Here is a 17,566-nt window from a genome sequence, read left to right on the forward strand (position 1 = left end):
TGTGTGTGCGCGCGCACTAGAGTCTCTTTTTGTTTGTGTTCTGCTGCTTTTGACTCATGCATCTTAAATCACAACAATCATACCTGAGGACATTATCTGAACTGCAATGAAATAAACTGCTTTGTATATCACTGCAACCCCTATCTCCACTCGTCAGTGGCTGAATAAACTATGACAATGAATCTGGTGAAGATAGAGCATAGGTACTATTTATTTTTGGCATATAGAAGAAATTGTGAGCAAATGTAGATAGATTAAAGATATCACATAAGTTTAATTCTCCCTTTTCTAAAAATTTTCTGCGTTTTTAGTTATGTGCACTGTATTGAATATAAAATTTGATTATAGGATTTGTTTGTTTATTTAGGATGCTCATTAGGAGCTAATGAGGTCCTGAGGTCCTTACAACTCTCTTTATAATCGGACAAATGCAAAAATGAATACGCACATTACAATACATTATAAGACATAAACAATATCATTTCATAACACAATTAATAATAACAAAAATACACACATGAGACAAAGACAGACACATAGACAGGACAGCTCCACTAGTGCAGTCATAGGGCATTCCATACATTCATGTTTAACACTTTTTTAAGACAGTTACACCAACATGCTATTGTCACTTAACATCTCTTTCACCCTCTTAGGACACTTCTCACACTTGAACACACCTTCATATTTTTTAAACCTCAACCAATGTAGTTTCTGTGTCTACTTTATTTTTCTAATGAATAGACATTTCTTAACTAAACTTTTAAATGTAATTTTACTGCTTTCTTGTGTAATTTGTTCAGGTAGCACATTCCATTCTTGCATTGCTCTATACATGACCATTCGTTTGATAGTATTCGTCCTTGCTTTTGGTAAAGTAAAGTTACCTCTTGTGGCATGTCTTGTTGCATAATCATGTCTATCTAAACTTAAAGATAAATTATTATACAAAATAGATGGTTTCTTTGTTACATGAAAATTAGCCCCAGTAGGCGGCGCCTAATCAGTGTGTTGTGATGCTGTATAGAAACAAACAATGCAGAAACATACACAAAACTATTTGGTTTAGTTGATGAGTCAAACAATGTTGCTCAAAACACTCAACACCAATACTGTCAAATGCATTCATTATTATTTCATATTTACTGTATATTTATTACGAAATATATACAGCGTCTTTAGGTCAAATTGGTTCTTTGTGTGTCACGCCTTAAAAACTGGGGGTGTGGGGTTTCAAATAATTGGAAATCACTGGAATACCCCTTAATTGGCACAGAGCTTCTTTGGGCTTTAAATATTCGATTTAAAAAAAATTGTAGTAATATAATAAATGGAGCATTTGGCAGAGCAAGTAATTTGCGAGACATAGTGTCAGGTCAAAGCAAGCAGGAAGGAATAGAGTGACAGAAGAGTGACAGAAAGGAAGTCAGGGCAAAGCAGTAACATAATGACCACTCACACTCACACATTCCCTGAGGACGGTGCCAACTGCACCCATCACTCCTGACCTGTGACCTCTCAAACTGACCCTATCCCCAGACTACAGCGACCCCCAGCTGGGACACGAGCCACCACATTCACCTCCACAAAGGAGCCACTCATTTCACTAATACCTCTCAGATGGAAGGGCAGAAGAATACAGGGAGATGTGGTTGTGGAGAACAGGGTGGGAAGAAAGAGAGTTTCCAAATGAACGTACAAGTGAGAAAAAAAAGAGGAACTCAAGAAAAGTAGGCAGGAAGGAGGGAACAAACTTATACGAATCCTCTGAGCGCTCATGCCTGAGGCTGTTTATCTTGCAGATTGAGTTAAGCACAAGCCCCTTATAACTCTCCACATACCAAGCAATATCACAGTGACCCCGTTTTACGAACATAAACATACGCGCTTTATCAAAGACCAGCACGGCTCATTCAAACACATAGGCTCTTTCTCCTAACTTAATTTACCTCGCCTTATACAAAGTTTCTTTATTGGATTTGAGTTTTCTAATTCTGGCTTTAAATGCGGAACTTTAGGGGTTCTATTGATGGAGATTGAATAGGTCTTGTCCATGTTTACCTTATAAAAACCACAGTGGTCTCTTGTCATGCATATCTATGGAGTATCAGTATAGAGGTCAGGCACAACACACTGTGTTTATTTCTAGAAAGAGAGGCCATTGTTTGACTTAACATAGGTCCATTCACACAATGTGCGGAGTGTGGCTGTCAATGGAGAAATGTATATAAATGTATATATTTCCTTGTTGTGTAGTGAGAATTGTCCTGACTATGCCCAGAGATGCATCTGTCACATACACACACTCAGTGTTGCATCATCCTGGATTATATAAAGTTTTCAAGCTTTTCTCTATTGAAAGCAATGACCAGAGCGCAGCCGTAGTTTACTGGCTTTCTGAGGGCCCCTGTCATGAACAACACACACACACACACACACACACACACACACACACACACACACACACACACACACACACACACACACACACACACACACACACACACACACACACACACACACACACACACACACACACACACACACACACACACACACACACACACACACACACACACGGGTAAAGTGAGGGATGACTTGGCAGTAAGAGCAGCTCCAGCCTCAGAGTTGGTCTAAGGGGAGCTGTGCTGGAAGAGAAATAGACGTTGAAATCTGCAGCCTTCCCTCGGTGTGGACTGTGGGTTGGTCTCTCTTTCTTTCTCCACCTTCTTCATTTCTCTGTCTTCAGTAGGCTACGTTCTACTTTTAAGTTGTCTGTTTCTGTCTTTCCACCTCTCTTTCTCCCTCTTTCCTATCCCAAATCTCCCTCCCTCTTCATCATATTCTCTCCTTTTATCTATCGTATAATCTCCTTTGCTCTGTTCAATAATTCCCCTCTGTCATTTCCTCCTCTTCTTCAAACTCCCTCCCCTTTTCCCCTTTTTATTTACCTCAACAAACAAAACACTCGTCATGTCTCACTATTTACCCAATGCCGTTTGCCAAAAGTGTGTGTGCAGTGCCAGAGAGTGTGAGTGTACTTAAAGACAGCAGGAAAACCAAGCCGAGACAAAAACAAAGTCTTGCTGATGCAGTGATTATCACTGGCCTGCATTTTTCTAGCCAATTGTCCTCTGAATCAGTGTGTGTCTTTGGGGTATTGCTCTTTTTACTTGGCAAACTGTTTAAGATTAGAACATTGTGTTTGCTTTTCTGACTGTTGTTTTTCTGTCTGTGTCTCTCTTTCTTTTCTCTCAGAAGGTGTTGGTTGTGTGATTTTATAAGCCTGGCATTTGGCGTCACATGAACTGTTCGTGTTTTTTTCAGGTTCTGCCTCATAATTCTCTTCCCCTGGTTGCTTGGTGAGGGTTAGTGCCAACTTCTGAAGTCTCTCTCTCTCACACACTCACACACACACTCTCTCACACACACACACACACACACACACACACGCGCACACACACACACGGAGTCATGGCACACAACTAACAGGAAAAGTGTAAAGTAACACCACATATTAAAAAAAGCATGACAAAAGGTCTTGTGGAGACCATGATGATGATAAGAGAGAAGGAAACGTGTGTGTGTTTCTAGCAAACTAGTTTCAAGAAATGACAGTATAGTAAAACATCTGACGCCAGGATTACAACAGGACAGAGGGTGTGTGTTTGTGTGTGTGTGTCTGTGTCTGTGTGTCTGTGTATGGGGTGTGTGTGAGCACATGCTTGTGGGAGAGTTATAAATAGTTGAATCATCTGGAGTATGTTAGAGGTATAGTGTTTAAGTGAACAGGTCCGCTACCTGCAGCTACAGAAACCTCAGATACACACAAAAGCTGGTCTCACACACACACAGACACACAGACACACACAGAAAATCAATTAATACAGGAAAAGTAATTTAGCAAAACTGAGCTTAAACAAAGTGCTGAACAGACAGACAAGTTGCGCGTCTGAGAGGAAGTCCCTCACACAACCTGCCGTGGTAAATCTCCACAGCTTTAAGATAAACAGGGGTTATTAGCAAATACACCGCAGGGATATCAACTCTGCTATTAAATGTTGGGCCTGACTTGACTTTAAAGGGAGGGGAAACATAATGTCTGAACAAGGTTGTTTAGCTTAGAACTGGCCAAACACCACTTCCCAGGGCCACACACATAAACACCTGCATGCACTAATGCACAAATTTACACACAAATATGTGGGTACAGTTTTGTAAACCATAGTGAGGAAAATGCCCACATGTTGCTATTAAAACCTTTATTAACCTTCATTGTTTAAAATCCTGCTTTATAAGGTCATCCACTGTGTCTTATTCCAGCGCTGTGGAGATAGGTCTGCCAATGCGAGACTATCCACTGTTTTACATGTATTACCTGCATTTGTGTAAAATGGCTACAGACAGGGATTTTCACCTCCAAAATCCATAACTGCTCTCTCTTACACTCACTACTAGTATATGCACATCTTTAAAACCAATATTAATCGGTTTATTTTTTATATCTTAAGAAGTACTGCTTTCAGTGCGTATACTTTCCAAGTTTGCCACAAATCTAAGGCCCCCAAAATCAGGAGTTGGTGCAGGAAGTGGACCCTCCCCCCATAGCACATTTACACTCACACACACTGAAACCTGAGCCACAGGAAGTGGTCCTGCGCAGCATCATGTCAGGGCAGATTAATTATTCACCATTTAAAAAATGCACCTTTTTCGTCTCGCCTATACTTTTTCTCCTCCCCCTCTACTCCCTTCTTGTCTTCTCTCCATTTATTGTTTTCATTGCAGGTCCTCCAGAGAGGAACCGTCAAGGAGACAAAAAGCTCTGCTACCTGCGTTATCTCAAATTGAGCTGCGTTCAGACTCAAAATGAGCTGCTGCTGCTGCTGCTGTGGTTGCACAGGCCCCAAAATTCCGGGAAATATTCTCCTGTGGTGTTCCCTGAAGACTTGCGGTATTCCTGCCCGCAGTATCCCCACAACGCTTTTGTGGAATTTCCTAAATGGATGAAAAAGTTTATTTTAACTCTTTTGAAAAGTGAAACGTATATCTTCCTTATCTCTCCGTGGATGTATTATTATACTGTGTAAACCCAAGTGTGAAAAGACTGAGCAAGAAAATAAAAAGAACATTTTTGTGGTTTTATGAGAATAGAGTGAACAAACTATAACACCACCCAGTTAACACATAATGTGGGCGATTAAGACGTTAAAACCTCCATTCAGTGACCTCACCAGCAACTTTACTGTGTGTAAGCAAGTTTGTAAGCCAAGACAGGACAGTGGTTGAAAAACAAAATAAAAACAGCCTGTGGATGTAAAGTCCATGCTCATCATTTGCCAACAAATTATGTCTGCAATCATTTGTTGGATTGACAACACAACAGAAACATTAAAAGGAAACATTTAACCACTGCCAGAGAACTGCAAAACCATCTTTTTTTTTAGGTTTTATTACATGTATCCATCCCTTCTCATGTCTAGTTGAGCTGGATCAAATGAGCTGGATAAAAAGTCTTTAAAAAAAGACACTGAAGGAACTAAGTTGTCATTGCAAGTATTGGTTAAATTTGGTTATATGCAGGTTGGTAGTATTTTAAGGGCTCTATAGACATATTTCTGTTAGTTTCATTTTATGACTGCTGTTGCTGTTCCTCCTCATCATTACATTTTTCTGTGTTTGACTTGCATTGCCAGACTGCTACATTGATTCACAAGACTGTACTTGTTGATATATTAAATAATGTTTCATTTTTGTAACTGATACAACCTGTAATCTACATAAGAGTGGCTGTGGCTCAGGTGGTAGGGCAGGTCATCCATAAATCCTAGGATTTGATTTTGATCCCCAGCTCCTCCTATTCACATGTCAAAGCATTCTTATGTAAGCAAATCACTGAACCTCAAACCTTGTCATCGGTGTGTATGAGTACGCATGGGTGAATGAGAGACTTGTTTTGCCTACTCAGGTTTTAAATGCAGTCAATTTGCTGCTTTGAATACTAATAATAAAAGTGCTCAATGGCAGACCGCTTTCATAGCTAACAAATTAAATTAGTCTTTCTACCCGTTTTACTTCTTCCTCTCTCTCTTGTGTTTCTTAGCGTGCAACCTGGGACCTGTGTGACGTAACAGTGGGGTCTGCTATCTGTCCTGAAGAGTCATGTGGCTTGTTATTATGTCTTTGTGCAATGTCATACCAAATGTTATTCACTGGAAAATATATTCCCCACAAGGACGGTAAACTATCCAGTTTATGTTGTGCACATGTGTGTGTCAGCAGTTAGTATGGGACCACAGGGATGTGCAAAGAGTGCTAGAATGACACAGTTGTTGTGCACCAGGAAGTGTCCACTCTCCTCCTCCTGCCAGGACTGTGACTGTGTGGATTATGCGGATGTCAGGGGGGAGAAGGTTGTGTTAAGTGGAGGTTGGAAGAGCAGCGGGCAAACACACTTTCCCCTCAGGCGAGTGGTCAAGGGACAATTAAGGGCATACACACACACACAACCTCATGCACGCACTCAGCTCACATAACCACAAACCACTGATTCTGAAGTAAACATCTTGCCCCATTAATACCCAATGTGCCTTGGGCTATTTGGCCCACTGGCCTACCCTGGTGACCCTTGTTACCGTGGTGATTAGATATTGGGAGCCTTCATCTGCAAACATTTAGTCAGTGTCACCCCTAATCTACCTTCTGTCACCCTGCCACCAGCGGGCTCAGCAGCAACACACACAAACATGCAACTGAAGACACACATTGTGCCACATAATTTACAACTGACAAATGAATATATCTTCTCTCTGCTACTGCTGTCCCGTTAAAACCTTCGAACGCTGATCTATTTTTATGAGTTAAAGGGATGCTGTGCTAATAATATCTTTTGAGTATCAACTTTTCATCCCAAGGTGGCTGTAACAACTTTATAGTTTCCTCCTTGATGGAAAACAGTGGCTGTGGTCAGCCTGAATTCAGTGGATTCTACTCCAGCAGCATAATCCACTTCTTCACTGTTCCTCTGTGTGTTCCAAACACTCATATTTTAGCATAAATCTGGCTACAGACAAACATTTAGTTAGAATTGAGATCTTTGTCAGAACAATGTTGCAACATAAAAGTAGTAAAAAAGTAGCACTGTCGCAATTTTCAATATCACTTTAAGCACAGTTAAAAGATTTCACATAAAGATTTCAGCCAGGCTGAAAGTAAGGCTGTTTTTTCTTGTATTGTAAAAGGTGACATTTCGGAGATCCAACAATAAAGACATGTACCTATAACACACATTTTCTTTGTCATTAAATTACCATTTGCTGTCACATTCCACCTCCTGACCTCTGAACTATGACACACAGGTCCTCCTACTCCTCCAGGCCAAACCACCATGGACACCGTGCCTCAGGTCACTTGTTGGCTTACTAAGCAGAGCAAAAGAGTGTGTTACGTCTGGAAATAAGACAATGCTTAAATGACAAATACATTTTGAGCTGTTAAGTGACTCACTTGTATGGTCATCCAACAAATGCAAACAGGTTAATATTATGTCATACTTTCTATATGTTTGCACCAAAAGCCATCCCAAAAAAGAAACATGTACCATCCTAATATTCCCAATCCTAATATTCACCACAACAGTTTAAGTGTTCTCTTAAAATGACCTATGTGCTGTTAAATTAGGGATCTGCATACAGTCTCTTTGGCCAAAGTGCCTGAAATGGGTCAGTACTCACCAGTACTGAGTACCGGCACTTCTGAGTTTTGTCCACGAGTACCCTTACTTCTAATTGTTATTAACAGTATTATTAGTAGGCTGATATTTACACCAACATATACTGTATATCATGATAAATTGGGAAAAACCAAGCAATTATGTAAAATCAGACATTCAGAACCCCCATATAGACCGAATGGAATAATCCTTTGTTTCATAACATAACACTGGGATGATTCGACTGTGAGATTGTTAGTCAAACCAGGCTCCTTAGATCATGGAATGATCATGTCATGCAAGTGCTGAATTAGGGTACTGGCACCTTTTCTGAACCAATTTAGGCACTGATTAAGGTTGATGGAGCAGGTAAGACAAAATCTCTGGCCTGGTGGAGAGTGCAAAACCACAAAAAGAGAAGAAAATATGGTAATATAGGAATGACACATCAGAGTATCAGTCAAGAGAAAAAATAACAATTTAAAAATCAGTACAAACCAGAACAGGCTGAAGGCATACTAGGCAAACTAGGCAGCTGGTTAGGGCTCGGCAGACCACATAGAAGATCCCTCACCATATTACTTGCTTTAATCATTCCTCCTGTTCTTAGAAGGTGTTAATGTTCTCCTGCTGAAACCTATAATCTGGTTAACGTTAGATATTATGTGTTGATTTTGGGTATGCTCTACTGGAAGCAGGTTTAGTTCATTAAGAGCTCAAATCTTATTTCAATACCACTTACTAACAGGGCTCACTTCATAAAGGGTTTATAGTTTGTAACTATGTCTTTATAAGGGGTTTAGGTTAAAAAGTAATGTACTAATACTTTAAAGATAAGTTATAAGCCATTGTTAAGAACAACTTTTGGGTTGCCAAGTTGTAAAACTTCCTTCAGTAATAATGCAGACATAAATGTTGATAATCCATTAAAGGAATAGCTTATGAAATACTTATGAACTATATGCTTTCTTGCTTAAGAGTTAAATGACAACCACTCTCATGTCTTAATCTTTAGAATATAAACGATTTCTTGGCCTTGATTAGTAGGGTTGGGTACCGAAACGCGGTGCCAATAGGGCACCAGTTCCGACGTAAACGGTAGTAATGAGACCGAATAGGAACGAAAATTTCGGTGCCTCATTTCAGTGCCTGACCGGCTAGTAGCTGGATCACAATGGACACAATGATTAAAAGTCTGACAGCTCACGTTAAACGGTGTTAAGTGTGACTGTATTTCCCTGTAGAGGATTCCAACACCAGGACGTAACAGTCTGACTGCAGCTTTTCCCATCTGGTGCTTGTTTTTGTCATTTACCAGCAATTTATTGGTGAAATAAGTCATTGTTATAAGTTATTGTTATTACATAATCAATAATTTCATTTTGACCATATGGCCTTAGTAATAATCAAGCCATTATTTAATGTCAACTGTCGTTTTGCGCTTGTTTTTTAATATATTTTATATTATATACATTATAAATATATTATACATATTTTGGTTCAGGCACTGGTACCGTTTTCAAAGTATTGTTTTAGCACCATATTGGAAAAAAACCCAAATGATACCCAACCGTACTGATTAGTTGCTTGGCAACAAGCAGAGACTCCAGTAATTAAGTCTGGAAGACAATCCCCTATAAAACAGTAAATTATTGTATTCACACTTATGCAAAATATTATGTTAATAAGCAAGCTTTAAAAGTGCTGGTAGCCTTTTTTTTTTTTTTTACTTTGAACAGAGCCAGGCTAGCTGTTTCCAGCCATTATGCTAAGCTATCTGCAGCTTCATATGAACATACAGGCGTGAAAGTGATATCAATCTTTCTCGACAAGAAAGTTAATAAATGTATTTCCCTAAAATATTCATTTAATAAATACTTATGGGTTTCTGCATTTCTCGTAAGCCTATAAGTCTGCAGTTATAAATATGATGTTATTATTAAAGGCTTTTAATCATAAAGCACAGATGTACATGAGCAGGTGACAGATAAAGATGAGCCAAGTTAATTGCAGCTCCTTATCTGTCCTCTTTAGGCAGCTCCCGATAAGCTCTCCAACTCTTAGCAGCTCACAGCTAATGAGACTCCCCACTGAAAGGCGGGGTACTTGTGGGCCTGTGGGGGTAAAGAAAACACAAAGATCTTTAGGCTGTCTCTCAGCACTTTGTCACTTAACACCCACTGGTCAGCATAAAAGAGTTTGTTGTGGGAGGGAATTTGCCATGAAAAATAATCATTACAGGGATATTTTTCTCACAATCTAAGCAATGCTGTAGATTTCTAAACTGGAGATTTTCACAGATCCCCTTGTCTTCAAAAAAGCATTCCTTTTGAATATGTAATAAAAGATCATGGGCATTTCAAATGATTCTGAATGAAACGTGGAATCAGGGTAAACATTTCAAAATCTAGAACTCTTTAATTGGCATGAAAACTGAATATTCAATGTCCACTTGTTGGTTTCCATTCATCAAAACAGATTCATGAAAACAGTCAATGCAGCACTGAAGGCAGACAGTGAAATAGCACAAATAATTCGTCACTGCACAGTTTGTCACTGTGCATGCTGCATTTCTAGGAAGCTGAGTGAGTATTTGGGAGTAAAAATAAAACGTTCTCCTGCCATTGCAGCTATTATTCAAGACAATATTTTCAAAGAGGCACACGAGGCAAGAGAAGTTACTTTAACTGAGCTCGGCAGTCTCCGTTATCTAGCCTGCCTTCTTCAATATTCAAGCAGGATAAAATGTACCACAATAGGTACAGAGAATTAATATCAATTTGTTTTATTCCATATGGCTCTATAAATTAAATACTGGCCTATTTACTTACAGCACCATATTTAACAGATGTAGTTGACAAGGTTTCACTCCTGTGTTTTTTTTTTTGTCCCAGTGTGGATGTATGAAGCAGTTTTGCTCCCCCATCAGGCTGTTTAAGGAAGTTGCAATCAAACAAGGACCGATCTGTCAAGTCTGCTTCCATCCTCTCGTGCTTTTCCACAAGCTACAACATGCAACCGTAGAAAGGCTCCCTCCTCAAGTCTGACACTCTTTAAATGATTTAAGAGGAGCTCAGAAGAACCCACCATATATCTCGCTTGCAAAAAATTGTGTTTAATTGTTAAGGCACGTCTGTGTGTTCCTAGAGAACCATTGTTGTCATTATTTTTGTATTGCCTTAATTATTACACATATTTCCAAACAGAATACAGGACATGATAAATTTTTTAAGCAAACTGCTCAATGTCACTGTTCCTCTTCTTCTTGGATTTTGGTGGTTCAGGAGCTTCACTAAAACTGGATCTCGTGACATCCGTACCAGTTTCACGTCTCCTCTTTTTGCTTGGCTTGTCACTAAGGTAACCGCTGGAGTCACTGCCGTGGACCTCCATGGGAGCGATCTCCACCTCCTCCTCCTCCTCTTTGACATGTTTTTCCTTTTTCTTTTTCTTCTTCTTTTTCTCACCAGCTTCACTGCCATTTGCATCATTCATTGTTCCGTTCAGATCTGGTCTAGTGTTGCCATCCAATTGGCAGGAGGGTGTACTCGTCACCTCCTCTTCTCCACCCTCCTCTTTGACTTGGTCTTTCTTCTTCTTCTTCTTCTTCTTCTTCTTGGGGGTGTCTTCAGGAGACTCCTCGGTGGGTTCTGGGTTCGGTTCTGCCTCTGCTAGTTCTGGCTCGTCTGCAGGGACGCCAAAATCCGAGCTCTCACCCATAGCCAGCAGCTCTTGCACCCTGAGATGCACACAGACAGAACACGGTAATCAATCAAGGGTTTAACCACACCTTTCAAAAACATTATGCTATGATTTCTGTAGAACATACATTTCCATTTAAAGACTTCTGATATTATTTTTAACGTACAGAGTAAAACAAAAGTTATTATTCAGTATGCGTAGCTGCAAACTCAAGTGGGCAGAAAAAGGTGACGCCCCCCTCACACCTGCATCATTTTTGGTAAAGAAACATGTTTTATATCATTGTAATTTAAATATCTTTAGTAACTTGAAAACATCACCTTGGGCTCTGGAAAATTATGCAGGTTATATTTTTTTTTTTACAATTGTCCAACATTTATACAGTAAACAATTATTTACAACAAGAACAAAATAATCAACATAAGAAAGCTGTATAAAGCGACTCACAATACTGACAGAAGTAGTAGTCAGGGTTCAGTAGGTGAGACGTGCCCATCTGGAGAGCAGATGTGATAAAACTGCTGCTTCTCGGAAAAATGAATATGCACTCAGAAGCTGCCTATGTGCAGGACTAGACTACAGCCCTATGCGCACGGGATTAATATTACCTGGTGACCTATAGTCATTTGTTATAATTACGGAGGTTGTCTGCGATAGGGCTGCACAATTGATCAAATTTTAAATGACGATCACGATTTTGGCTTCCCACGATCAAATTCACATGATCGAGCGATATTTAAAATGCGTCATTCCGTTCATAGAACGCTCCGTATCAAAGTTTTTCTTTCCAAAGCTCCGTAAACCACTGTCTGATCACGTGCCTCCATGAACCAATCAGAGTTGTTCCCTGCACCGCGCATCTTAGTTTCTAGATGTAGACAGTCACAGAGGACAGAGTAACGTGAGGAAAATTCCACAACAGGTAGCAGTCGGTCATAAGTTGTCACAATGTTTACCAGTTTACCAGTAAACGCAACATTTTGTCCCGTCTGTGTTGTTTTTCAGACAACAGCAGTGACTAGTGCTAGTTTGTGTCTTTTAGCTCATAGCTTTAGAGGCAGACTGTTGTACGTCCCGCTGTTGGAATCCTCTACAATGAAATACAGACACACTAAACCGTTTAGCAGTCAGCATTTTAGCCGTGTTTAATCCAGTTACTACTGTAGCTAATGGTAGGATAACATTACCTGCTGTGTAACGTGTTATTAGTGTTTACTAGTGTGACATGCAGTGATGTTTCTGTTGCCTCTAACATCTGTTTTGGAGCATCAGAGCCCAACGCAGACATTTAAGTGGCACCGTAATCCGCATTGCTATTCCGTCCGGTAGATACCAGGCACCGGTGCCATATTGGCACCAGATTTTAACAAGTGCCATAACGTGAACAGAAAATTGCGTTGCCTGTATCTTTTCACGGCAAAAGCGCATGTGTGGAAAGCGGTTGCACAACAGCTGAAATGGCATACTCTTCATAGTATCCTTCAACAAAGGAGGAATGTAGCACAATATGGATGTATTAGTAGGAATGTAGCACAGTATAGGCCACGTCTGTAATTTGTCAGGTAAAAATTCCCCTGCAAATTAACTACCATATTTCCCCAAATGCAGAGGTCCTGTGATGATATTAGTCCAGAGCGAATCGCCATGTCTGTGATCTGGCAGGGTCGTATATTCTTTTTTCAAGGTTTATGTTTCCTGTGCACCTTTTTTAACCCTTTCGCAAAGACGGATATGGAATTGCAAGGGTCTGCGGACACAGCCTTTCATGGGCAACCTAGTCTGGACCACTGCCCGACCGGAGACCTCCGTCCCCGAGTTGACGTGCTCCCTGCGGCTTTGTCCGAAGGCAGAAGATGCTGTGTGGGTGCCGCCGCCGCGGGGATAGGGCATGCGCTTCTGGTAACCTCTACAGGTCCTGGCCCAAAAAGACACGGACCCCCGACCCAAGTGCGTTGGGAACTATGCTTCACCTACATTGCTTTTAATTCGCCGCTGTTGTAAACAAAGGTCAAGTGAGCTTGATTTGGACAAGCCAAAGTTCTGTAGCTCAGCTAAACAACACGCTTTCAAGTAACAGAAATCACAAACATATGGCACGTTCCTGAATCAAGCGGAGATGTGTCTGTGATTCGCCCAAGCGGTTCTATTCATACAGGTGCCATATTTTTCAATCAAAAACGCTGAATTTGTCAAAAGGTGAAAGGTTTGAAGCTATGTAACAAAAGACCATCCAGATTGGTTTTGTCCCCCTCCAACTTCCTCACACACTTGCCTGGTCCTGTCCAGCCGTCCTCTGATCAGCAGCACCCCTGCAGTGTCAGCGTCAAGTGCAGTCACCTCAAACTCTAGCTCTGCTCCGATTCTTGGCCCTGCGTCCCGCCAGGTTTCCACAGAAACCAGGTTGGGTTTTGGGATGCTGGCGTTGAAGCAGCCGTGCACCAGGCAGCCCACATGGCTTGCTCCTAGTTTATTCACGTTACCCTGGAAACAGAAACCCAGTAGAAATTGCAAATTACATGCATAAAAGTGGGCCCATAGGTAAAGGTCTTCTTCACATTTTCTTGGTTTGCATGGGGTTGGCATTTTGTTTTCCTGGAATATACTCCCACAAATCATGTACGGTATACAAGTTTAATTATATTGTCCTGGGAAATATTTAATCACGTGAATGGACTGTGCTGCACATCATTTTATCATAGAGACTAAGAGTTTTCCCACAAGCCCTGCTTATAGAGAGTAATGGCTCTTATATACTAGACGCAGCCCAGCTGGCGCGTGCAAATGTGACGTCATGGGATCGCCGTGACTATTTATACCCGCCCTGGTGCTCGCGAGACTCGTTGCAGTCTTCTCCTGAACAGCGGTGGCACTAATGAGCAAATGCTACCGGCGTTGCTCTTTCTACTGACTAGAAGAAGAAGAAAAAGGTAAACAACGGCAGAACAGGCAGCAGCATTGCCGTCAATGCTTCGATTTGATTCGATGACCTACTTCGTCGGATCAAGCCTTTCATTCACCATAAAAGAACTCATCTTAACCCAGTAAGTTTATAAGTGTCGACCGGTGTGTCAACACAAGACAGACTTGCAGTCACTGAGAGTCCTGGCATCCAGTGGTCGGCAAAGTCGTTCAGGCCTCCTGTTTCCGCTTTGTCGCGCAGCACAAAAAAAAAAAAAGAGCCGTGTGGGACCTCTGCTCGCGCGCTATAAATCGGGCGCGCCAGCAGGATATTACGTCATTTTGACCACACAATGGCGCGCGCCATTAAGATCCTGACTGCAGGGAGTGAATGGTCTCTCACCTAGGAGCTAAGAGCGTTAACACAGCAAGGCCAAGACAGGTGCCAAAACGGTTAAGGTATGTAAGACACTCTGGAGAACAACATCTGCAGAGTGCTGTAGATGTAAATCTTACCAACAATGTCTGTCCTCTTTGGGGCTGAAAGAGAATAAAGTGGGCCTCTATGTCCATGTGGATGTAGCCGCTGTCGTCGTAGATGCCTCCATGCTGGCTCACTATCCTGATGTTGTCGTAAGCCAGGGGTACTCCCTTTAGACTGCATGAGTCAAACAGATTGAGTTGAATTATTTTGTTACAAGACCAATATGATGACATTTATGGTCAGATGAAACATATGCAAATTATTGTCACAGCAGCTCCATTTGAAAGACAAATCCTCCCCAAAGGCCCAATCTAAGCCAGGAAAAACCCTGAATTCACAGAAGTCATTCAAAGACCCAATTCACTCTTCTGGATATTTTGACAGGCATGTTGCTATTTTCTGATATTTGATAGACTGAACGATTAATCTAAAAAGTTAAACAGATTGTGACATTCTTTAGTGACAACTCTTATGTCATCAACATTATACCAATGTCATTAGATATTGGATCCCTGCCAGTTGGACCCATGCTCTGGTAAACTGGTGGGAGCAGTGGTGTTTATTTACATCCATGCCAACATCCTGGATCAGGTGGTGGAAAGTAACTAAGCACATTTAACTTTCTACTCCATTACATACATTTGTGGTGTCACGTTAACTAAAGCGTACATACAAAATGTTAAAAAACTGCGTAATTTATGTTTTCATTACTTTGACCGGCTGCAATAATACATGCTGCATATACAACAATGCATCAATCATAATAATACAATAAAAAAGTAACGTTATACTGACAGTATTTTTACTTTTGATTCTTTAAGTGCATTTTATATTATATCTTGAGGCACTGCCACTTTAATTTACGTAACAGGTCAGAATACATTATTTACCACAGTCAGAACCTAGCCTTGTTTGCAGCTCATTAGCAGTGACAGGGAGGTGAAAACTTGGCCAGTAACAATAACTACAAACCTCAAATGTTTACTGAGAGACGACGGCTACATACATTATACACATTACAGGCTTAACCTTGCATGCTGTTAGAAATGGCTAGCATATCTGAAGCAAGCTGAAGTGGTTTCGTCAAATAAAAGACAAATGGCGTGTCCGGTGTTATTACCTCTGGGAGAACTTGAGCAGATCGGCTTCCAGCTCCTCCTGTATACCTGTCCTCTTCTTGTTCAGGTAGATGGGCGGCAGGGCAATGTGTCTCCGGTGCGTGTTCATGACCAGACACGAGTATGGCGCTGACAGCAGCTCGGAGGCGGCTGCGAACGAAGGGATAGAGCACGGGACCGCGCCGGCATCTCTGCCCGGTACAAAAGACTCTTCGGTCGGTTGGACTTCAGCAGTGGTGGCGGATATTTCACCAGACATTTTCACATGATTCGGGTCGTCTTCTGCGTGCTCTAAGTTCGCCATGCTGTTTAAGAAGCCCGGAAACGAACGACACGCATTTTCCGCTTTAGGGAAGGCTCAACATCAGTTAAATTATTTCTTTATATTGCCGCCTGCTGGCCAGGATGTGGAATTACAGTCGAAGAAACTTTCAAATAGTCTACGCAATCAACATTTTACTCAAGTTTAATACCTACTCTCTCATTTTTGACCATATAAATTACAGCTATATTTATATTTACATAAACATAAAGACGTTGCTCAATGATGAAAAATAATGCATGTAATGATTACATTTTGGATTTACTGTTGTGTATTAAAAAATAAATAAAGTAAGCAAATCCTTGATAGTGCCAGAAAATGTGTACAACTTGTCTGCTGTACGTGTATCAAAAGACCTGTAAATTATTAACTCATAAACATGTAGCTGCATTTAAATGCTGTATGTCGTTGTAGTAGTAACTATAACATACATTTTTTTACCCATTTTGTTTTGCATGTCAAATTGTAATCTACCTAATCTAATCTGTGTGATATGTGGCTGCATTTAAATGTTGTAAAGTAGAAGTACTAAAGTAAATAGTACCAAACATTGTTCCCACCCAGCCAATAGGGCAACGTGGACAACTGCCTCCAGGCACCCAGAGTCCCCTGAAAGCCCCAGGCTCTCAGTATGGCAATTTCTTTGTGGTAATGCGATTAATTGTAACAACATCTAGATTTAATGGCCATTATTTCAGGTGATTCTGTGCTTACTTGGTACATATGATCAAATTGGGCTAAATTGTGTTTAATCTGACAGACAGTTATTCTTGAAATGAAATGCTTGGGACAGTTTGATAACTGACATGAATCATTATTTAACCCCTGAAAGGTATGCATTTCCTCACCAACAGGCCCTTTGTTATGTAAACTGCAAGGTGTGCACTGGCTACCCTGGCAAGGATGCTGTAAAGCTGTTCATCTGAAAAGAGACTGTCATTGATTCTGTATCCTGTTCTCATATACAATGGCACATTAAGATCATTAGGGTGACCTGTGGTGTCAATAAGTGCAACACACACACAAAGTGCAGTGCAGGGCAGATCTGGCGCTCTCTTGGGCGCTACGCGCGCCCACTCCTGTCAGTTTTTACAGTGATAAATTGTGACGTAGTTTCTTAGTCAGCAGACCTCCCAGTGGCTTCTATAGCTGTGGGCCGTAGTTAACACACACACACACACACACACACACAGCGCGGTGCTTTCTGGAGTAGGCACCATAATGAGGTATTGAGCAGCATGATGTTGTCAGAGCAATTGTATATCTTCATTAGAGGTCACAGCTGTGTGTCTATCTGTGTGCGTGCATGTGAGTGTATGTAATACGGTTTA

General features: G+C 41.0%; 1 protein-coding gene across 1 annotated transcript; it reads right to left on the reverse strand.

Annotated features, from left to right (window-relative positions):
* Positions 1–10,103: 10,103 nt before the first annotated feature.
* polr1f (RNA polymerase I subunit F) lies at positions 10,104–16,256 on the reverse strand. Its single transcript, XM_039821120.1, has 4 exons — positions 15,916–16,256; positions 14,828–14,969; positions 13,686–13,894; positions 10,104–11,450 (listed from the first exon to the last, which is right to left on the reverse strand). The coding sequence occupies exons 1-4, from the start codon at positions 16,215–16,217 to the stop codon at positions 10,940–10,942; spliced, it is 1,164 nt and encodes a 387-aa protein (XP_039677054.1). The 5' UTR covers positions 16,218–16,256; the 3' UTR covers positions 10,104–10,939.
* Between the last annotated feature and the right edge of the window lie 1,310 nt (positions 16,257–17,566).

The sequence above is a fragment of the Perca fluviatilis genome, chromosome 13 (assembly GCF_010015445.1).
Source record: "Perca fluviatilis chromosome 13, GENO_Pfluv_1.0, whole genome shotgun sequence".
Lineage (NCBI taxonomy): Eukaryota > Metazoa > Chordata > Actinopteri > Perciformes > Percidae > Perca > Perca fluviatilis.

Bases quoted from the DNA above. Each gene is read 5' to 3' on its own strand.
- polr1f (XM_039821120.1), bottom strand. From the start codon at position 16,217: ATGGCGAACTTAGAGCACGCAGAAGACGACCCGAATCATGTGAAAATG. The intron at 14,970-15,915 runs GTAATAACACCG...TGACTCATGCAG, and splicing joins CTGCTCAAGTTCTCCCAGAG to TCTAAAGGGAGTACCCCTGG. The intron at 13,895-14,827 runs GTAAGATTTACA...TTCTGTTTCCAG, and splicing joins AAAGAGGACAGACATTGTTG to GGTAACGTGAATAAACTAGG.